The 22,640-nt window shown below is 40.1% G+C and overlaps 3 protein-coding genes across 5 annotated transcripts in view; all 3 read left to right on the forward strand.

Moving 5' to 3' along the window:
- Positions 1-3,914, forward strand: part of ipo9 (importin 9) — a 16,239-nt gene extending 12,325 nt beyond the window's left edge. For both annotated transcript variants that reach the window (XM_034869957.1, XM_034869958.1), the window contains exons 20-24: positions 25-158; positions 271-390; positions 1,342-1,449; positions 1,583-1,659; positions 3,067-3,914. In XM_034869957.1, the coding sequence (XP_034725848.1) occupies positions 25-158; positions 271-390; positions 1,342-1,449; positions 1,583-1,659; positions 3,067-3,177 (550 nt within the window). In that variant the 3' untranslated portion in view covers positions 3,178-3,914. The remainder of the gene's footprint in view (positions 1-24; positions 159-270; positions 391-1,341; positions 1,450-1,582; positions 1,660-3,066) is intronic.
- Positions 3,915-5,796: 1,882 nt separating this feature from the next.
- shisa4 (shisa family member 4) lies at positions 5,797-15,278 on the forward strand. 2 transcript variants are annotated; one of them, XM_034869773.1, is made up of 6 exons: positions 5,797-6,088; positions 8,565-8,742; positions 12,337-12,473; positions 12,565-12,756; positions 13,392-13,447; positions 13,539-15,278. In XM_034869773.1, exons 1-5 carry the CDS (start codon positions 6,004-6,006, stop codon positions 13,430-13,432), a joined length of 633 nt encoding a protein of 210 aa, XP_034725664.1. In that variant the 5' UTR covers positions 5,797-6,003; the 3' UTR covers positions 13,433-13,447; positions 13,539-15,278. The 2 variants fall into 2 exon arrangements, with proteins under 2 accessions (XP_034725664.1, XP_034725665.1); XM_034869774.1 differs by lacking the exon at positions 13,539-15,278 and adding an exon at positions 13,511-13,530.
- A 1,173-nt stretch (positions 15,279-16,451) lies between these two features.
- On the forward strand, positions 16,452-21,582 carry lmod1b (leiomodin 1b (smooth muscle)). The gene is made up of 3 exons (XM_034869771.1): positions 16,452-17,057; positions 18,580-20,343; positions 20,433-21,582. The coding sequence occupies exons 1-3, from the start codon at positions 16,770-16,772 to the stop codon at positions 20,457-20,459; spliced, it is 2,079 nt and encodes a 692-aa protein (XP_034725662.1). The 5' UTR covers positions 16,452-16,769; the 3' UTR covers positions 20,460-21,582.
- The last annotated feature ends 1,058 nt before the right edge of the window (positions 21,583-22,640 follow it).

Below are 22,640 nucleotides of genomic sequence, written 5' to 3' on the forward strand. Positions count from 1 at the left end.
TTGTTTTTGTTTTTTCTACTGCAGCACGGTGGCTCTCTGTAAGCTGCTGCAGCACGGCCTCAACACGGACGACAAACGTCTTCAGGACATCGTGGTGAAGGGAGAAGAGATCTACAGCCCTGAAGACGGCATCCGCACACGCTCCAAATCAGCAAAGAGTAAATTAATCTGTACATCACATTATGTTCACACAGAGATATTAAAAGATGTAACGTGCATGCTTTTAACATTGAGCTTTGTGCTCTTCCCTTTTGTGTTTCTCCTCCGCAGACCCAGAGCGGTGGACCAACATTCCTTTGCTAGTGAAGATCTTCAAATTGATAATAAATGAGCTGTCGACTGTAGTGGAGGCAAACGCCAGCAGGGCGAACGCAGGAGACTGGAGTCAAGGTGATTACAAATAATGCTAATGCTGTTTCAACCCGCGGCTTTTTGAGGGACATGGAGCCTTTCTGCAGATGGACCTCTGTGTCTAGTTCTTGTAGTAAATTATTGGTGGAAAGTGATGTGATCAATAAGTCAACCTAAATGTAAACTTCTGGTCTGGAAGCCTTTAAAAAACAAATGTATTTATCGCCAAGGGCTCGGAGTTCTCATGGTCAACAGCATCAACTGGTTTGTGCTGGTTTCAATAAACTTTTAGCACAGTTAGGGTTGGGCATCATTTGGAGTTTAACAGTTCTGATTCTTCCTTTTGATTCCGATTGTTATCCTTTTTTTAAAATTTTTTTTTTTTTGAGGGGTGGAGAGTTGGGTCACATGCCTATTTCACAAATAAGAGGAACGTTTTATTTTGATTCAGTGGTGGTTTACCAGGGATTTTTCAATGTAAAATAAAGCCCCGCTAGAGCGCTGCTAACTGTGCTCTAAGGCTGCAACACAACAGGTGCCCGGCCGCTTCGGAAACCCAAACTTGCGCATATTAAATTGGGAAGCAATGATCAGATATGATTCCTTCCAAACAATTTGAGTAAAGAAATTATTCAACTGGAAATGTAAAATTATGCCCAATGACCAAAGCTACGCTTTTCAAAATCCTTGGTGGGTCATTTAATACATCCACATCAGAAGTGCAGTTATTTAACTTTGGCAACCTAGTGGATTTAACCCATGCTGATAATTTATGAGCAAAGTTTTGTGGGGGAATCAATCAATGTATTCATTCTCAGGTCATCTTTTACTTCAAAACAGTTGCAACAGTGATTTGTTCTTTGTTTTGGTCATGTTTGGCAGGTGAAGCCCTGGACTTGCTGAAAGATTGCAGAGTTGTTGTATTTATTGCCTGTAAACCAAAGAATAGGACAGCAGACATTTGCAATCACCAGCTGTTGTTTGTCTCAGATTCTAGCGGTATGTGGGAGGGAGAGGATGAGGGGGATGATGAGGAGGAGGAGGACGAAGGCCTTGCAGGGCAGCTGCTTTCTGATCTTATCGCCTCCAACAAATACGGTACTAGTATTGCCCCAGTGCTTCAGCTATTCCTTTATTTTGTCTTCAGTTCCACTTCTTGCTCATACTGTTACCATAGAACTTTCTTTCTAGGCACTAAGTTTCCACATCCTGGTGTGTTCATGTCTTACAGATGATGATTATTACGAGGACGATGAGGAGGATGATCCAGATGCTTTGAAAGACCCCATATATCAGATTGATTTGCAGGTACACTAATTCTAAACTTTTAGTTCAACATATCCAATTATTTCAAATGCTTCCATTTGTCAGGTAGCAGCGGGGAGTCGGGACTTAGCTTATTGTAGTTTAAGCACTTTGCGGAAGGTTTGGGCTAATAGGGGTTGGTGTTAAGGGGAAAATCCTCCTTATGATAGGTTTAATTATGTGTTGTTATATCAAAATATATCGTGATATAGTCAATTTTCTGGGAAATCAATTCAGAAACTGTTTATGGATATGGATGGACGTAACTACCTGAAAATGTCTGTTTAATCCTGCTAATAATGGACAAATCCAGGTACTTCACTACTTCTAGTATTGCCATAAGGAGTCCGGCTCACTTTACAGCATTGCCCTATCCACACAAAGATGTTTAAGTGTAATGTAAATGTAAATGTGCTGTATTTATATAGCGCTTTTCCAGTCTTAACAACTGCTCAAAGCACTTTTACATCTACAGGGCACATTCACCATTCCCACACATTCATACACTGTGGCCGGGGCTGCCGTACAAGGTGCCACCTGCTCATCAGATAAACATTCACACACATTCACACTCCGATGCGCAGCACCGGGGACAACTCGGGGTTCAGTGTCTTGCCCAAGGACACTTCGACAATGACTGCAGGGGCGGGGATCGAACCACCAACCTTCCAATTGGCTTTACCACTGAGCCACAGCCGCCCCTGTGCTAGTCGGGACGGGTGTAAATCTCGTGGCAAAATCTCTGATGGTAGACAAATATAAAAGTATATATTGTTTTTTGGTTTATGTTGTCATGTGTGCCAACCCTGTGTGTGTGATGTGTTACAGAGAACATCATGCTGGTCAGAAGTATTCAGAATATAATATATGTATGTATAATATAAATCTATAGCCTGTAATGTGCATACGAATGCATGTCAATCTAATTGTCTGCAAATTTAATTATTCATTATCATCATAAACCTCTCCCCTACAGCTCTTATATTATTGTGAAACATTTAAGGTATTTTCACACTGAGGCTCAGTGGTAGAGCGGTCACTTGCCAATAGGAAGGTTGTTAGTTTGATCCCTGGCCCTGCAGTCCCACGTCGAAGTGTCTTTGGGCAAGACACTGAACCCTGAGTTGCTATAAATGCTTTCTGGGAAGAGCCGTGCGTGCGTGCGTGTGCGTGTGCGTGTGCGTGTGCGTGCACGTGCGTGTGTGCGTGTGTGTGTGTGTGTGTGTGTGTGTGTAAAAGGGGATATTGTGGCTGGATTTTTCTTTAAAGATGGAGTGTGCAGTTAGCAACTACAGATGAAATATGGTTTCTTGATTATCCAGCGTAATTAAACAGGTTTTACCTAAATGTCTTTTTATGACACTGCTGCCATTATAATAGACCTGCACTGTATCACCTGTCCTTCCTCAGGCTTACCTGACAGACTTCCTGACACAGTTTGCCCAGCAGCCATGTTACAGCATGTTCTCAGGCCACCTCAACACCGCCGAGAGACAAACCCTGCAGTCTATAGGCCTCTAGCCCTGACGTCCGCTGCTCCAACACCTCTTTTTCCATCTAAGCTCTCCCCTAATGCCCCATCACTTATGCGCTCATGACGAATTAACGACATAGCAAAGAATAAAGGAGAAATGGGATGATGGCCCTGGAGGAGGAAGGAGCCGGGTTAAAAAGACGGACAAGCACTTGCCCCTGTTTCTACGTACTTGTGATGGGATGAAGGACTTTGCCGACGTTAAAGCGAGGAGGAGGAGGATGATGATGATGTGAGAGACTGCCCAGGTCTGTTCCCGAAGGTCAGAGGACTCAACATTTTAGAGTAATTTCAGACTGGACGAAAGGAATTGAATAAAAGGTTGAGGCTTCACAGTGGGACAGGCAAAACATGAAATCTAAACAGACTATTTTGCCATGTCCTATTTGTAACTTATGCCGTTATTTTTGTGTTTCTGTATAAAAATGCAACAGGGAAAACCCTCCCAAGAGACATTGATTGAAGGAAAGACAAACAAAAACCGACAGCGGGATCTTTGGGGAAGGGAGAGAAACTTTGACAGCCTTTTATTCCAGAAACACATTGACTGTTTCTGACGGGAAATGAAAAGCTCTTTGACCAGCTGACATGTCTAGGGGTATGTTGGGTATTTTGGATATTTGCACGGTTGCCATGGTGATTCACAGCCTGTTCATTTCCTTGTATTTCCATTGAAATTTGGGATGGAGACATTTCTAAATAAAAGTCCTGAAAGGACAACATTTCCAGATTCCTCTCTTGCTTCCCTGAACTGTAAATAATAATAGTTCTTTTAATCCCATTTTTAATGAACTATTTTTAAATTTTTAAAACTGAAAAATACAGAGTCTTTCCACGCAGAGGCACTTGTCAAGCTGTCCCGGACTGGCATCTTATTCTGCATACATATTTTTTTTTCTCCCTATTTTAGGGAAAATGAAAACTGAGCCTTAAAGGTATATTTAGCCTTTTATAAGCAATATATAAACATTTAATAAATTGTTATAATACCCTTAATTGTGGTTATAAGAAAATAAAGGACATTAGTGTACACTACAGTATTTGTTAGCATTCCAACTTCTGTTTTATATCATTACAACTGTTTCACTTTGTCATTCCTTACCGATTTCTACTGCAGCCTCCCCTTACGGACGCACACAGCAGTTAGTGTTGACAAATACATTAATGAACATATCTGCATACAACTATATTATGTGTTATAAATCATTTAATGTTTATATACTGCGTGACGTGTTTATGTTCTGGTTTGACCTATCCTTGGTACAGATGGTAACATGTGCATGATGAAATAATTATTGTTACTAGTTGAATGATAAATCTGTGGTGAAGATAACACTCCATAAGAATATAAGAAATTGTTTATACTTCTGTTCTGTGAAATAACTGTATTTACTGATAAAGCATGAACATAATGCTACATTTTTGTCAGGCTGGAGATGTTATAAATATTAAAGACATAAATTGCTTTAGAATTAAAAAGACCACATCTCATATCCAGTGGAAGGGGGTTACCCCCAGCCAGGGGGTGTGGCCTTCACCAACTGCTACTTTGCATGTTCAAAAGCCATGTGTCTGTCATGGATGGGCAAAGCAGAGGAAGGGTAGGTAACCTTGCCCCCTTATGACCTCATTAGGGGCAATTTCCAGATATGCCCATGTGAGCTTTCATTTTCGCAGAGCAGGATACCCAGGGCTTAGTTTACTCCCAGCACCATTTCTAGCCCCTGGGGGACCGTAAACATGCTGGGGGAACGCATATTAATGTTAAGAAAACAACCTCAAAAAGGGAAATTTTCATGCCATGGGACCTTTTAATGTTTATGGAAACACCTGTACTTTTCCTGTTATGACAAGTCAAAATGCTGTGTAAAAAAAGACAAGGTGTAACATCTGCCATTGGTGCAACAAAATACAGTCTGCACATGCTAACACAGATCTCAGAAGAGGTCCTATCAGGCACAAGTGAAAATGTGTGTGCGTGTTTTGTTTATTTATGCCCAACCTGGGGTTTTTAATTTTTAAATGCAAGGCACTTCAGCAGGCTGAAAATGTTCCACAAGGAGGAGCTGTTAGCTGCTTTCTTATCATTGTATTCATCATTAGTCCTTAATACAGAGAGGGACTGACTTTTTACAGATGTTATGCCTCCTATTTACTCAAGTACTACACTTCAGTGCAATTTTGACAGCATGTGGTATGCTGTAACATAACAATGCAGTACTACTAATTCGTAAACTATAGTAGTAGTAGTAGTAAATAGTAGTAGTATACAAAGTATCTTAATGTGGCTCCACATTGTTCAACTACAAACCTAAAGTTCACTTACATTTATCGTTAATAATAAAAAACTGAATATAATCCATAAAAAAATAACACTTAGAAATATGCATAATGATACCTTCACTTCCAATCGTATGGAATTACAGTACATGCATATTGAATTGCAATATACTTTTACTGAAAATAGTATCTATATATAGTAAATGGAGTATTTTTAAAGGCTCCGAGTACTTATTCCAACCCTGCCTTAGCACAAATGTCATAGGATGACTTTGAGCTTCAAACGCACTTGTTCTTCATGGTGGATTTCTTCCGACGGTCCAGGCAGTATTTGAAGGCAACACCATCCCCGTCTCGTCCCGGGTGAACGGCGTCACAGACGCGATGTGTCATTTCGACGGATAAATTACCGCTTGTAAAAACCGTCCCATCTCCTAAGCTGTTCCCGAGCCAGGATAATGTCTGTGAACGACCGTTAGTCGGGTCATACGTGTACATTTTTAGAATATCTCTCGCTTGGTTTTAAAATTAGGATGAGGATGATCTTTCCAGCGGGCAACATGTCCCTCATCGCGCTGATTTTAGCGCTGCTCGCTATCGTCCTCTGCACTTCTCAGGGTAAGTACGGGTCCTCTCCAGGCCTCGCGCCGCTAGCTAACGGGTTTAAATCTAAACGCAGATCCCTGTTAACATCTGTTCCCCCCTGCATGGACGTCATTTATTATAGCCGTTACAAGCAGACTCTGTCGGTTCTTACATCGTCCTGAAGCCTCACAGCCATGTTCACATGCAACAACAACATGCTGCTTTCTGGCTGTTAAACATAACCTAGACATTTATTTTAGGCCTGATAACTGTTAACGGTAAACCGTTTGCGAGTACTTTTTTGCCCCAGGATGGTTAAGGCATAGCCCGCCCTAATATGACACTGATAAGTTAACTTTGACATTCTTTACCCTAATCCTAACCAATCCTATCCTGGGAAAACCCTGACGAACATTTGCTCTGCAAATCACACTCTGAGCTTGACTGGGCAAACCCCGCCCCCTCTGCCGGTGGTTTGATTTCGCCCTGCAATCAAATCTATGGAGCTTGGCTTGGTCAGGTGATAGCCAGACTAAACTCACATTCAGTAACAACCATAGACTGTATATTATTAATTAATTGATAACATATTAATAATATACAATCTATGGTTACAACTGAGAATTGTCTGGTGTCAATCAATCAGGCTACACCAATCCCACTTCTCTTGCCCACCCAAACAACCCAACCAGAACAGACAGCGAGTGCTAGCCAATCAGAGGGCGAGTGGGCGAATCATGCCTTTCCCTTCCTAGGAAAAACGGTATGGGCAAACCGTTAACAGTTAACGCTTATGTTTGTTATTAATAAACATTCATGGTTTAACGTTGGTGTCCGACTACATTAACGGATAGCCTTCAATTGTTCAGTCCTATGTGAAATAGTCTTACGGTTTTTGTGTGTCTGTTTAGCTATATTATACGTTTTTTTTGCTTGATTAACAAAACATTGGTAGCTATGTTGTCAGCATTAGCCTGGCAGTATGTTGTATGCTAAGTTTCTTTGACAAGCTAGTAACATCTAAACCGTTACACTATTGGAGATTAATGCACATAAAATAGTAATTATATTTAAGGCATATATTTTTTTTCACCAAGTTGATGGAAAAATAAATCATTACAAGGCAATATGTACAACCCAATATTGATATAATATCAAAATTAATTGTAGGTGTTACTGTGTTATTTTGCTTCTATTTAACTGTTGTCTAACAAGTTAAGAGGCAAACAGTAATTTTAAAATAAGCTGCATACAGTAATGTAAACAACAATACAAAACTACTAGCTACACAACGATAGATTTTGCAATATCAAGGCTGATATCAAATGGCAAAATAAGGATTCCCGATGCCAAATCTCAAAGGGCATGATCCTAAATTAGTCTGAACCGTTTCAGTGGCCAAGTTAGATCTTTATTCAACAATGTACCGGAGACAAGTTTCCATCAGTTTAGTACACTCAGAGAAATCCAACCAGGAAGTGCGAGATCTTCCCTCAGGATAAATATGAGTTTTTTTTGTATAGATAAAAACATTTAATGTGTCAGTTTTTTTCCCAGACATAAAACTCATGTAAAATATACACGTTGGTGTGACTTTTAGCAGCCTGCACCGGTGGCTGTAATTTAGAGTGCCTTAAATTCTACGGTGTGGACAAATAATATGAATACTAGCTAGCTCCCTCCAACTCAATTTAGGACTTACTTATGTGTTCATCTTTATGAAAGAAGTATGCAGAATGTTTCTTAGTCAGTATGTGAGCTTTAGTCTCCCAAGAGACCACAGAACTATAACATAATTTAAAAAAAACAAGTTGATGATGTGTAGCTCTTGATTAAATAGTCCTTTATAGTGGCAAGAAATGGGTGGGTCCAGGTTGTCAATTGTAGGAATTGTGCTGCATTTTGCTGATGTCATACTTGGGCTGGACATTATTGTGACAAGCATTTTTTTTTTTTACTGTTGTTGTTTTTAACTGTGTGTTTTATAAACCAAACAACAAGTTAAATGATAATAATAAATAATCCATAGTTGAAGTTTTTTTGAATAAATTTCATGTTGGTTTATTGGGACAACAAAAAATACATCTCTGTTGCCATAGCATAAGAACAAACATATATATATATAAAACAGAATACTTATTATATAATTGTAGATGCTAAACAAATTATGTACTCTTCTCTCTGATAATATATACAATTCTCTATTTATTTAGCCTTGTATTGTGGCAGGAGAAGACATATTTAGCTGCTAGCCATGCCGTGCTTTTCTCTTCCCTTAATAATAAAAAAGGAATCTTTTTGTCCTTAGTGTAGGTAGTAAAGCCTGGTACATGTTTTTCAAATTTTTGAAAATATTTCATTCTTAAGTCTTCCTATTTGGGACATGTACATAGAAAATGTAATTCTGTTTTAATCTCTCTCTCTCTCTCTCTCTGCTTCCTTGTTTCTTTTGGATCATCTTCCCTGTAGTGTCATCGCGCTTACACTTTGTGTTATATTTGTTTTGCAGTCAGTGCGAACGAGGACTGTCTGTGGTACGTGGATAAAAACGGCACCTGGCACAACGGCTTTGACTGCCCTCTCATCACGTTTTGTTGTGGGAACTGCCACCGGCGCTACTGCTGCCTGGACGCCTTTAAGATGATCCCAGAGAGGGAGCAGAAACGCTGCATGCTCTTCCAGTTCAGGTGGGGCAGCAGCAGGGGTTTCCTTTAATGACTTATTTATTCATTTACTGAACCCAACGAGCCTGTCTTTCTGTTCAAAATGCAAGGCTATCTGAAGACAGACACTTTTTTACTTTTGTCGATTACAATTGGTTGCCGCAGTCTGCACAATGAGATGAGTCCTCTGACACAGTGTTTCTCAAACTTTTTTTAATGTTTTACCCCCTTTGAATTGCTTTTTTAAGCCAAGTACCCCCTGATCAGTGCAAAACCCTTTTGGTAGAAAAACAATCGAGCGCCGGCAGTGATAGATTCACTAAACAACAACCTTCTTAAACAGAAACATTTAAATGCTACATTTCAATTTAGTCATTATTACAGTATAATTACTTCAGCAATTATGCATGACATATTTTTAAAGTGGCTTTTTTGCAAAAATGTCATGCACGCCCTGCAGTATGCTAAAGTGCCCCTAGGGGTACACGTACCCCCATTTGATAGTGCACACTATACTGATGAATTAATAAGTAAAAACAAAGCAAAAGCCATTCAATTACAACATTGTTATTCACACTTTACAGATAGAGGAGGCCAAGAGGAAAGGTGGGGGGGGGGGAGGTATTAGCCTTTATTGTAGGCTAATACCTACAATAAATACAGAAGGATTACTCACAATAATTATAAATGTGGGTATAATGGAATGACAATATGAGAACCGGCTGCTTTTCTCTTTGTTCTACCGTTGTAAATGAAAGAGCTCTGGGTTTTGAAATGTTGGTCAGGTATAAAGTGGTGGGGCATTTTCCTACAATTTCCCCACATTTTATAAAGTACACATAAAAGATAAATCTTAAATATTATAGATTGTTAGTTTTAGCCATACACTCTACTAACAGCAATGATTAAAGCAATAACGCACTATTGTAAAATATATGAACATTACATGCTAAATGTATTGCAAAACATGTTTAAATTAGTTTTTGAGATTTAATAAATGTCATACAACTGTCTTTCACTTTCTGTATTAGTGAATGGAACTGTCATCGTGTACAGTAGGTAATGGGTGTCATTTTGTGACCTGAGTGTGGAACAAGCCCTCGTATTGCCATGAGCCCGGTCCGTTCCTCACTAAACACCGAGGGCGGCAGTTAAAAGAACCATTTAAAGAAAATAGCTCATAAGTGAACCTTAGAGTTGACATTATTTTGTCAAACCTACCGTTCCAGAGGTTAAGAACACGCTCCCTCTATCCTTAAAACATTCACAGTGAACCCAAATAAATCCACTAATCTTTTTTATCCCACATGGGAAAATTCAAGTGTCACAGTCGCAAAAGAGATTGCTAGAAAAGATGGCTAGTGTGGATAAAAACCATCCAAACTTTGTATGGTAGTTTGTCGTCAGCTGGCTTGACCTTCGGTTGATTCTTAAAGCAGCAACGAGCAGGTCAACCACGTTGTGAAGGTTTGATGAAACCCACTAGAGCATTGTTTCTCAAATGGGGGTCCCCGTACCCCTAGGGGTACTTTGGAGTACTGCAAGGGGTACTTGAGATTCCTTTTTGAACTTTTAATTTCAAATATATCAGTCGTGCACAACTCATCAAATTAATTTAGTTATGGAGTCTTAACATTTGAAGTAACAGTTAAGTGTGTTTCAGTTAAAAGCTTACTAGGTGAATCAGACACTGCATGACTGCATGACTATGGAACTCACACTATTTAGTGCTTTTAAATTATAATTGGCTTATATTTTTGAGAAAGGCCTGACCAGGGACTGGGGTTGCAAATCATCCTATTGGCTAGAAACAGTTTAAGCAACACAACTATACATATTGTTATGGCCTTGACTGTAATAATTATGTATGTAATAATGTGCGCTGCATTGTCCCTGACAAATAAATTGATAATAAACATTAAACACTAAGAGCTGTAATGTTCCTCTTTATATAGCCTTTTCTTTCCACCAAACATTCTTTGCACACGTCAGGGGTTACTTGGCTAAAAAAATATTTTAAAGGGGGGTACATTATTGAAAAAAAGTTTGAGAACTACTTCTAGAGTATACACATGTTGTCAGTACCAGTTGTTCCAGTGACGTGGGAGTAGAGAGATAAAGGCCTCTAAAGGAAAGGAGCATTGGCTCAAGGTTGGTTCACACAGACAAATCAACTGGGAGGGAAACATTGCAACAATTCATTATACAGAGTCAGATAAACAAGGCTTGGTTCAGAGTTTCAACACAATGTAATGTACCAGATTTACACCACAATGTATGCGTCATACATGAACAGTGATATTAGGAAACAATCAAATCAAATAAAAACTGAATTTGAAGTAATGGAATTTGGTGATGGGTTAAGTGTCTTGTGTGTGCAGATATCAGATCTAAAAATGTTGTATCAACATTAAACAGTTGCATCACTTCTTGGGTGACAATGCTTTGTATACAAGGGATTTAATAATAATGGAAAATAAATTGTATAAACATATGTATAGATCATGTTTTCCATCATCACCTTGCATTCTGCTTAAAGTCTGGACTCTCTTCAGGGCTCAACACTAACTTTTAAAAGTGATTGCCAGGCTGGCAACCAGGCATCAGCTTTTCAAAACTGAAAATACGGTAGCCATTTTAAGTCACCTTATATTTTGAGTAATTAAGATGACTATACAGTTATGTGTCAGCCTAATCATGAAAATGTGACATAAAAGATCAAAAATGTTCTCAAATTTCCTTTAAAAAAAAATGTTATATTCAAGTTTACATGCTTTGGTTGGATCAATTTGCACATTTGTTTGCGATGTTGATGGCTTAGTCAAAAACAACTTAATTTGCTTCACTATTGTCTCTTAAGCAATTGCCTTTGCACACGTGAGTAAAAGCACCGTACAGCGTTGTCACATGCCGTTCCCATTCTGACTATAACAGCAATTTTAAAATATCACTAATCCAACAAATTTTTTAAGATATTTATTTTGTGATGTTCTTGTTACTGTCCCTATTTTTTACATGTTAAAATGGCCAAGAAATTGTTTTCCAATTTCTCAAAATGGTTGCCAATCGGAACTGTTAGTGTCGAGCCCTGCTCTTAAACAGGCCTGTTCTCATGTCCCGTTGGCTGCATTTGACTTAATGATCCTGCTTTGGTCTCAACAGTGTAACATGTTCTCACTATTTGTTCTATCAGCTTTCCCCTTTGAGGTATTGTGACAATACTGGACTAAGCAAGCTTGTACCCCGAGAGACTGCAACATGGCACTTTCCCTCCACAGCACTGGAAACTATCCATCAACCAGTAGTGAGCAGACAACCCGCAGCTTATTTAGCCCAGTGGGCAGCAGAGGCTGAGCTGAAATGGAGGGATTTGTTGCTCCACTGTGACCATGAGGCGATGGAATCTGGTAGAGAGACAGAGAGATGTAGGGTGTGCGTCATTAACTGGGATGTGCTTTCAGGGTCAGTCTGGGGTTAACAGTGTGTCTAATTCAAAAGCTTCACATCCCGACCATTTCTGCTTTAATCCTCCTGTAAAATGGGATGTAATTAGTGAGATGATCAAAGTAAGAAAGGAAATGCTGTTTAACTTAAGTCCTCTTGTGTCTCTCTTCTCAGCCCTACCACTTTGGCTGGCATTGCCTCTTCCGTCCTCCTGTTTGTGGCGATCATTGCGACCATGGTCTGCTGCTTCATGTGCTCCTGCTGTTACCTCTACCAGAGAAGGCAGCAGAGGGGCAGGACACCTTATGATGGTGAGACCTCCACTCTTTATGTCCATACTTGTGCAGACAACCATGAGGTCATAGTTGTCCTTCACAGCAGTCTGTACTTTTTGACCCACAGTCCAGCAGATTCCCATGGCCAGCTATCCAGTGGAGCCCATGTATGATGCTTATGGAAAACCACTGGGACCCTCTGAGTATCCACATGCAGGTTATCCAATGGCGCCCCTGTACACTGGCATGCCTCCACATTACCCCATGATGCAGCCTGGACCTTATCCACCACACCTGATGGATCCTGTATACAGCCAGGGTAAGAGTAGTATTGCACATGTCCAACAATAAAAACATTCTAAAAAAAACTCAACAAAGACTTTTTTTTTGTACAAATACATGAATCAGTTCAAAGAAAAAATGTGACAATACACTATACAAAATACAAACTGTGTTACCTACTTTTGCGAAAGTGAAGTGGCTCATGTTTGTGTTAATTGCCCTGCTATCAGACCTGGTGGATGGTGATGTTTTTTTTTTAACAACCACTGGACAGATTGCCAGAACATCTATTGAGTATTTAATTGTCCATAAGGAGTTTCGGTGACCCCACTAAACTTTCCTGTAGCACCACCACCAACATTTGCACAAGAAATCCCCGGAGGGTGAACACGCTTTTTTTGGACGCTGCCCTCTAACACCACCATATCTGAATTTAAAGCAGAAAGCAACAAAGTATGGGGACATTTGCACATTTCGTGCTACCATGAGCATAAACCCCTCTTAATTCAATCGACCCCATGTTCTCTCCAGTAGTGCCATCAAAAATAAGTAGTGATAACAATGGTAGTCACCACTTTATTCCATATCTCCGTAACTATTTGTGACATTTTTGAGGATGAGTCTTACTTAATTTGGTGCTTATTTAATGTTCTTTACCTACTTATTTTTCAGCCCCTCCACCCTACTCTCCACCTCAGTATCCCGGCCATTGATGGGCTCATCTACACACACACGCACGCGCGCACACACACACACACACACACACACACACACACACACACACACACACACACACACATACACACACACACACACACACACACACATACACACACAGAGTGGGAAACAACAGCAACTGAGAGAAAGGACTGTTTCAAAAGGAGAAGGCAGCAACACTCTCTCTCTCACATGCACACATTGAAACGCTACAGCTCGACTAGCAGTGGTTTTGTCTGTTCAAGAGAACTGGAGGCACTTTAAGGTTTTTCTATGTTTATTTACTGTACAATGTTGTGGTCCTACTGTTCTGGAGTATTTACGCAACTCAAATTGCGTTCTGCAACCCGACACCTGACTGCTCCCGGCGGGTTTTTGCACCATCCCTAAAGTGAGGAGGTATCTGGCTGATGTCTCGACTGTGCTGCCACTTGTGCTCTGGCACACTTACCTCATAAACAGGGTGTCACCTAAAAGACGAGGCTCATTACCTTCCTGAACAGGGGTCAGAAGGGGTTGATAAAAATGATAATGCACTCCCTCTTCATTTATAAAAGGCAAAAATGCTGTACTTGCTCACTTTTGTTCAATTTGAATAAATTAATACCTCCCTAAGGCTACATTCTAAGTTACACACTCTCCAAATATGATGACATGTCTTTATTTCTGTATTTTTTTTCCCCGTAATGTGGTCGAGACTAAAGTGAAAAACTAAGCATGTTTGAATAAAAAGGGGACATGTATGCTCAAAGACAGTGTGACACTGTCTTAAATTTACTGACGGCCTAAAGGATTTCATGGTACTCCTAATTCTGTGTAAGAAGCCTTTAGTCACCTGCTGGTTTCAACTTTGTCTATTATATTTTTGTATCTGGCTCAACTAATTTACTTCATGGTAGTATATTAGCTGCTTAATTCTAATGTAACATCTCAACATCAGCATGCTACCCCAGTCAAAATTATCTGTTCTCTCTTGCTTTTATCTGGTTTTAAATGAATTAAAAATCCTTAGATTAATCCCATAATGTCATTTTGGTATGTTTTCTAGTGAAATTCATGTTAAATTGTTATTTCTTGTAACATATCAGGTCAGGGGAGATGCAATGTCCCGCCTTAGAAAATTAACCGAAAAAAGGGATTAACTATTTAAATACATATTTTGTAAATCTGTTCTTCAGCTGAATATATTATGATATTCTAACAAGTTATTTTAAACAAAATGTATTGTTATTGTAACATAACATATGATTTTGTAGCATTTTTGGCATCTTTCTGTTTGGTATTTCATATTATCGAGGTTACATTTTTCTGTGAAGGGGTTCTCCTGTTGTGGACTTGTGGTCAGAAAAAGTTGAATTTTTTCTGACCACCTCACTTTAAAGTAGCAGTTTGACATTTTGGGAAATATGCCTATTTGCTTTCTTGCTGAGAGTTAGATGAAGAAGATCAATACCAATCTCCACATGTATCATGGTAGCAATCTTCTCATCATTACTCTACAAAAAAGCAGATAGGTGTTTTTCCCAAAATGTCAAACTATTCCTTTAAAGTCACACTTAAGGTATTGGGTTCCTGTGAGGTTAGGGCCTTGTAATTATCGTTTAGAATCTTGGACAGCCTGGACTTTTTGTAAGATGTATGAACTGTAAAACAAGACTTCTCAAGCATGTGTTGTACAGTAAGCTGTCTGACTAATGGGTAATAATTATCTTTATTCAGGTGTAATGTATCTCAACCTCAACCTCAAATAAGATATTAAAAAACACTGTCGTCATGCTGATCAGAGAAGCCTGAAGCTTTTCCTCGAGGCATAATGCTGTATCTTGTCTCTACAAAAAAAAAGAACTAGTACTGCTAGTTTACAGCGTAAATTGTTTCCTCCCATGGCGCTGTCCATTTGTACAGATTTGTTGAGCCTTTGTAAAGCACAGAGAACACTGGACTTTTCTTTGTAAGATGCTTTCATTTGTAGTTTGACATAACATTTGATCAATGATGTTTCTGTTTATTTGTGCTTCTAATCCAACTCCATGAGTGTGTTTACTGAAACTGACATCAGTTGGCAAAATAACTTGTCTAGATCTATGGCTTTTTGTCTGTTGTCATATGGATTGTACCACATTGTAATATAAAGTGAGTGAAAAGTTTTTATTTCTATTAACATAAAATTTAACTTTGGAATGTAAAAATACAACTGTCTGATGTGTTTTTTTTCTCAGGCAACATTAAAAAGGGGTTAGTATGTGTTTACATCATTTTGACCACTAGATGTCCATATTTACTCCAAAACAATGTTAAATATGTTCCCGTTTGGCAGAATGAACTTATTTAATTTTTATCACAAGCAATGTGTGCTCCTAAAAACCATGTTAAATTACATTTTTCCTTTGCATAATTGTGCTGAGGTTATACAAAATGTTGTAATGTGCTGATTTGTATCAATATTCAAATTGTTTATTTTATTTATTATTTTATTTTTTACTTTGTTGACATCTTCTATTTACTTTGGTCTCTTTAACAGAATATTCTTCTAAAACCATCTTGACTTTCTCTCATTTTAAACATTTGGCTAGTTTCGGGTAGTCACTTGTTTTTAATCTAAGACATGATTAATGCGACTTAAAACTTACCAAGTTTTTGAATTTTAGCGCCTTTGGTGTACTAAACAGCAGGGTATTAGGTTATTCTTTATTCTGCACCTTGCTTTTAGCCGCGCCTCAAGAGTATGTCAACGTGCATTTCACTGCACATGTAAATCTTGTATTAACATTCCAAAACAGAAACACTGATGGCAGAAAATCTAATGTGAAATTCTAAACTGCTAAAATTAGATTAATTACTAAACAAAACATTAGGAAGTGCTCTCAATATAAAAAATAAATTGTGTAATAGGAAGTATGTGTAACTCTGCTCAGGCAGACCTGTAAACTTCAGCCCTTCCCATTACCTTTAAAGGAGTGTGTACCCTAAGCTAAATAAGGACATGCACTTTCACAGGATTTTGAAGAATGTCCCAGCCTCACAGTTCACTTTGATGATGCGAGGCTCTTGCAGTTCATCCCTAGTACCCCTCACTGCAAGACTAAGTCCAGCCTCTTTGTATCAGGATTGATGCCGCTGGTGGTTTTTTGGTGAGCGGGACGCGACGGGACAGCAGGAAACCAGCTTTGGCCAGCTTTGGGCATCCTCAGCTTCTCACCATAGGAGAGAAATTACTAAATAATTAGATTTAAATAAAGATATTCATTATACCAACACCCTCAGTCAATCCAAAGGAACCAAATTCCTCTTTTTGTCTCTACGGGCATTTACCCCAGATTTTTTTAGGCAACCATGTCCAGAAGAAAGGTGAGAGGCCTGACCTGTACAGGCCGCCAGGTCAGTGAGGACCCAGACCTGGACAACCTGCTGTCCACGCTCTCCCCTGAGGAGATGGAGGAGCTGGAGAAGGACATGATGAAAGTGCCAGACATCAAGCCAGAGGATGGGAAGATCATTGTCCAAGGGGATAGCCAAGCTGCGCAGGTACCTTTGAGCAACAACGTCCGGGAAGCTAAACTTGACGGCAGACGGGAGAGTGACCGTAAAGGGAGGCTCAGTGAGAGGCAACAGTCATTTGAGGTTTGTGAAAGCTTAACCTATCTGGATTAGTTGGATTTTACATTTTACTCTCTTTAGATGTTTGAATTTACACTGTTTTTCAATAAAGATGACCAGCAGGTGGGTGACTTTGGAGGAATTTATTAAATCAAACAACAATGTACGCACTTACAAATGATAGATTATGTAACATCCACTGTCCCCGAGGTGTTTCTAATAATAGCTTTAATGTGCTCTCTTTCATTTTGCTTGAAGCAAAGCGCCAACTGGACCCCATGCACCCTGAGTACATCAGCTCATAAATAGTGTAGAGTTGGCTTCTGTCCCAGGAAAAATATTGTTTTCACTCTTAAAGCTTGCTGACATGCATTGGCAAACAGCATCAGAAACACACCAAATCATTTCTTTAATTCCTGTGACATTCTATAAAAGAGCCCTCCTTTTAGTGTCAGCGAGCCAGGTTTCTTGCAGTTTGTGTATTTAAAGGAAAGGCACTTCGTTCGATGGAGTGGAGGCCCTGCGGAGCTTCTTAATCCCGGCCTGATGGAATTCCTTGGTTGGTTGCTCCTACGCTCACTTCCTTTTAAGGATACATCTGCCAGGGCCACGGCCTCACACAGAAAAACAGATGGAGACTCACAAATCAAACACTTTGCACAAATTAAACACTCGTTGCAAATGTATCCCTGCACTATAAAAAACATGGCTCCTTGTCCTTTTGCTCACTGTAAACACACATGCCATATGGTGTCAGAGAGAGAATGCATGTTTACAGTGAGCAGATGGACATCGAGCTGATTGACAGTAAAGGAATAGAGTATTTGCATGGGTGTTAGGTGTTATACTTTACATACTTTACATGCATAATATACTGTATGTTTGTACAATCTTCTGTAAAGGACAATAACTGATTTTTAATGATGGCATCATTATGGCCTTGTTCTGTACCTGTTGTAATTTCTTTTGGTTAAGGGTACTACATTTGTTGACACACTCATTTTTCACTAAACACTAACTGTTTTTGATATTGACATATATCTTTTTGTGATCAATTTGTTTTCATTTAAACAGCCAAACAAAAGTGCAAAACATTGGTCCAGAAGACAACATACAGAAAAGTACACTACACACACACTGAAGAAGGCACAGTGCACCTTTTCCACAATCCTTCCTTGGGATCAAATGTTTCCTTGCAAAACAAAGAGAGGAAATACGGGAAGGAGGGAGACAAAAACACAACAGCAAGAACTATGTAGCTCACAACCAAGACACACAGTAACAGACAAGACAAACACACAAACAAATAAGAGGCATTGACAGGGAGACCGGCTTAAAACAAAAAGGACCAAACACACATACACACACAGATGTAGCATGAACTTCAAGGATTCAGCAATGCTGAGCCAAGTGTCCAAAGTCTTTCCTGGGGCTCCATTTATGCAAGCTGTGAAGAGGTTCCTTAGTATTGACATGTGTTTAACTGCTTTGCTTTCAGACATAACACTCATATAATTTTCAACTCCTCATACATGTCCTCCTGCAGGGTGAGACAAAGAAGGAGAGCAGGAAGCAGGAATATCTAAGGAAGATGGGCCTGAGCCAGGAGGGGAACGACGACGTGACAGTAGGGCTACGAAGACATGCTAGTGTCTCAAGTGAACGAGATATTAATTTGGACGAAAGAAACAGCAAAGGTCCCGAAAGTTTGACAGAGGAGCGAAGTCGGCTTTCGAGTAGATACAGGAAGCAGGAAAGTAGAGAGAGTGAGGTGAAAGAGGAGACCAAAGAGAAAGAGAAACAAGAGGACAATAGGATAAGAGACAGGAGAGAAAACAGAGAGAGCACAGGTAGCAAAACAAAGGACATGATCTCCAAGTTACAGGAAAAAAAGGATGACGGCAAAGAGAGGAAAGAAGATTGTAGGAGAAGAGATGAGAGCAAAACCAAAGACATTATCTCAAAGCTACGAGAGAAACATGAAAAGGAAGCGGGCAAGGAAAAGGAAAGAAAATCTGAGAGTTTTAGGACACAAGGACTTGTATCTAAAATGTTGGAGAAGCAGAGCAAGGCACAAGACAGCCCGGCTCCAGAGAGTAAATCGGAAGAGAAGAAGCCTAAAGCAGAGGAGAAAAAAGCTGAAGATAAAAACAAGCCTGACGTCAAACTTGAGCGACAACCATCAGAGAGGGGCGAGGTGCAGGTGAAACATGACAAGGCAGAGAAAAGAACAGATAGAGAAGAGCTCGTCAACCATAGTGACCATGTGAAAGAGAAGGAGAAGAAGGTGAGCATGGAGAAGAAAGGAGAGGTGAAAAAAGAAAAAAAAGAGAGTGAAGAACAAGTTCAAAAAGTAGAGGAAAGTGAGAAACCTGGCAACTGTGTGGCCAAAAACACCCCATACAACAAGGCGAAAGAGGAAGAGGAGGAGGACGAAGACTCGAGCATGTTTGATGAGCTGATGGAGCAGATTTGGAGCAACGACCCCTCCCTCACTGAGCTCAACGTCAACAACTCAGAAGTCATCAAGACCAAAACACTCATCGAGTTTGCAGAAGCGTTGCACAAGAACACCCATGTCAAGACGTTTGCTTTGGCTAACTGCCGTGCGGACGACCACGTGGCTTATGCCATCGCAGGCACGCTCCGCAGCAACAAGACTCTCACCAGTATCAATGTGGACTCCAACCATCTCACTGGCAAGGGCATCCTGTCTCTGATCCAGGCGCTACCACACAACTCCACACTGACTGAGCTTCGCTTTCAAAACCAGCGTCACATCTGCGGCGGGAAGACGGAGATGGAGATGACCAAGATCTTGAAAGAAAACACCACGCTGCTCAAACTGGGCTACCACTTTGAGTTAGCTGGACCCAGAATGACTACAACAAACATACTGAGTCGCAACATGGACCGACAGAGGCAGAAGCGCCTACAGGAGCAGAAGCAGGCCCAGGCCAATGGGGAGAAGAAGGACACACTGGAGGTACCCAAGGTGGGCGGTGGAGGATCTCTGAGAAGCTCGCCCAGAGCTTCCCCCAAACCTTCCCCTATACCGTCTCCTATGCCATCACCAAAGCTGACTCCTAAAAGAGGAGCTGGAGGTCCGGTTCCTCCTCCACCTCCGCCTCCTCCTGGGGGTGGACCTCCACCTCCTCCGCCTCCTATGCTGGATGTAGACGCTTTGAGGAACTCTCTGACCCCGGTGTCGCAGAGAAAGCTGGATGGAAAAAGCCCAGGCGGTAGCAAGAACTCAAGGGACCAACTGCTTGCCTCGATCAGAGGAACCGATAAGAAACAACTTAAGAAGGTATGTATGATGGGTTTATGGATTTAGGTATCTTGTGGTGGAGCTACAATAATATATCTTCACATACTTACATTTAATTTTTCCCACAGGTGCCGGTGCCAAAGTGGTTGCAGTAATATTTCCTGTTGGAATATGAATTGAAAAAGAAGAGCGAGGGAGAATAGAGATGAGATACACTCAACACTCCCAAGATGCAGTCAAAGAACTGCGCCGTGGAACGGTTGGAGAAAGCGAAACATGAGATGCCCATCGGGCGGATGACTAGCCCTCACTATGAGTTCTCCCCGAAAACACTGGACCAAAAGGACTCTAGGGAGAATGGGTGATGCAGGGCTCTCTATTGGCCGACAGCATAGAGTGCCTGAGTTTTGTGGTTGTTTGTCTTCAGTACTTATTGACGCTTTGCTGGTTATTTGCACTAGATAATATGAAGCCGATCACATAACATGTCGGCTTGTGTATGCATCTGAACGTGAGCGTGGTGGGAATGTGTGATGAGCTTATCAAGAGATATGAATAACTTAAAACTTTATAAAGTTCTAATATACAAACACTTTTATTAGTGATATAGTGGACATTCAGTTGACCATTTATTTTTGTGGAGAGGAATTCCACCTTATACTTGTAAGTTGAAAATCTGTTCAAACTGGGAATTTTGAAATGGCGGAAATATCAGGGAATTAACAAACATGGCGGCCTGACTTAAAACAATCTGGGTAAGAAAAAAGGTCATGGTGGTCTTTGTGTGTCTCATTGCCAAATCTCAAGACATCTCAGGCAGGGTTTAATGGATTGGAAAGCAGCCCAGTGGAATCCTGGTGTATGACAAAAGAGTTTGAGCATGAAAATAATTACATAATGCATTTTTATCAGGAAGTGCAAATGGCTGTCCTTCAGTATTTGATGTTATTTTTTTTTGTACAGAATCATTCTGCCTTGGTGTTTAAATACCTTACAAAACTTGTAATATAATACACCCACATGTCTTAACCTGGGGGGGGGGGGGGGGGGGGGGGGTTGTGAAACCATTACTGGCTTATATTAACCCTCCATACTTTTAAGTGAATGTCATTTCAAAAAGAAATTTGATCAGATAAAAAAAATCAGAGATGCACTTATATGTGCACTCTGTAAAGAAGGACTCTCTTTCATATCTGATTACACATGCCTTTCTTACAGAGCCTGTATGTCTTCAATAAAAGATTGTGGTATGTTTGCAAAGTCACAAGTGTAATGTTATGCCTGGCTGATATCACAATGAGAATATGTGTACAAATTATGTAAAATGAAATACAACTGAAAATGAGCTGTCATTCATTTCAGTTGGTTTATGAACTATATGAAATTGTTCACACTCAATATTTATACTCAGGTATTTCCATTTTCACTGTGTGTGCATTCCATTTCAGATCTAGCTCATGCTAGAAAAATATGCACACTATATACAGAGCCATACATTCATTATGTATCCATAGCAACAATTAACCTGCAACATTAAAAACAGATTTAAATTACTCCTATGGTAGCCTACTGCATGTACCTTCTTAAAACTTAAGACAATTTTCAAAGAATCTTTCCATTATTATCTACACTGATTTAAATTGAAAGTGTCTCTGAGACCAGAAATTAAAAACATTTCTTTACATTGGATGTCAAAAGCTGCAGGGAACCAGCAGGAGCTGTGTACAGTCTACCCGTCATCATCCAAAGAACAGCACCAGCAGCAGGCCAGTTTATGTCTCCATCGACCTCCGCCTCCGCGACCATGAAATGCCTATATTTGGGCATTTCTCGATGAAAGCTCGCTCTGCAATTCATTCCTTTCTCGTTCCTAATAATGGGATGCAGGCCAGCAGTCTGTCTCCCGGCTGTACCCTGACCAATGGAACTGATCTCTCATGGAGGAAAAAGAGGGGAAGGAATGAAAATGTTGAGATTACGGATTGTTCAGATTACTGGTTGTTGTTGAGGTGATCTTTTGTATGCCGAAAGTAACTCAGTGGACATTCTTATATTTTCACAACAGGTATACTGTAATTTAGTCTTTAAGTTGACCGCATATTAAGGTTCCTTCCTCTTTGTAGCATGGCCACATTAACTGCTATAGGGGGCACTATTGACCCCCATTTCCTCGCATAAAACATAAAACCAGTTTGCATATGCAGATGTTAGCATTTACACCTTTATATTATTAGCTGATATAGGTCAGCTAATATAATTAAGGTCTTCAACAACATTTTGAAAGAGGAACCAAAATCAGCGTTACATGGGAATGAGATTGTGCTGCACCACCTACA

The sequence above is a fragment of the Etheostoma cragini genome, chromosome 4, assembly GCF_013103735.1.
Source record: "Etheostoma cragini isolate CJK2018 chromosome 4, CSU_Ecrag_1.0, whole genome shotgun sequence".
NCBI classification, from domain to species: Eukaryota; Metazoa; Chordata; class Actinopteri; order Perciformes; family Percidae; genus Etheostoma; species Etheostoma cragini.

Excerpts from the sequence above, each read along its gene's own strand:
- shisa4 (XM_034869773.1), top strand. The coding sequence starts at position 6,004 with ATGAGGATGATCTTTCCAGCGGGCAACATGTCCCTCATCGCGCTGATT. Across the intron at positions 8,743-12,336 it reads TGCATGCTCTTCCAGTTCAG|CCCTACCACTTTGGCTGGCA; the intron begins GTGGGGCAGCAG and ends CTCTCTTCTCAG. Across the intron at positions 12,757-13,391 it reads GGATCCTGTATACAGCCAGG|CCCCTCCACCCTACTCTCCA; the intron begins GTAAGAGTAGTA and ends CTTATTTTTCAG.
- lmod1b (XM_034869771.1), top strand. The coding sequence starts at position 16,770 with ATGTCCAGAAGAAAGGTGAGAGGCCTGACCTGTACAGGCCGCCAGGTC. Across the intron at positions 17,058-18,579 it reads AGAGGCAACAGTCATTTGAG|GGTGAGACAAAGAAGGAGAG; the intron begins GTTTGTGAAAGC and ends GTCCTCCTGCAG. Across the intron at positions 20,344-20,432 it reads ATAAGAAACAACTTAAGAAG|GTGCCGGTGCCAAAGTGGTT; the intron begins GTATGTATGATG and ends TTTTTCCCACAG.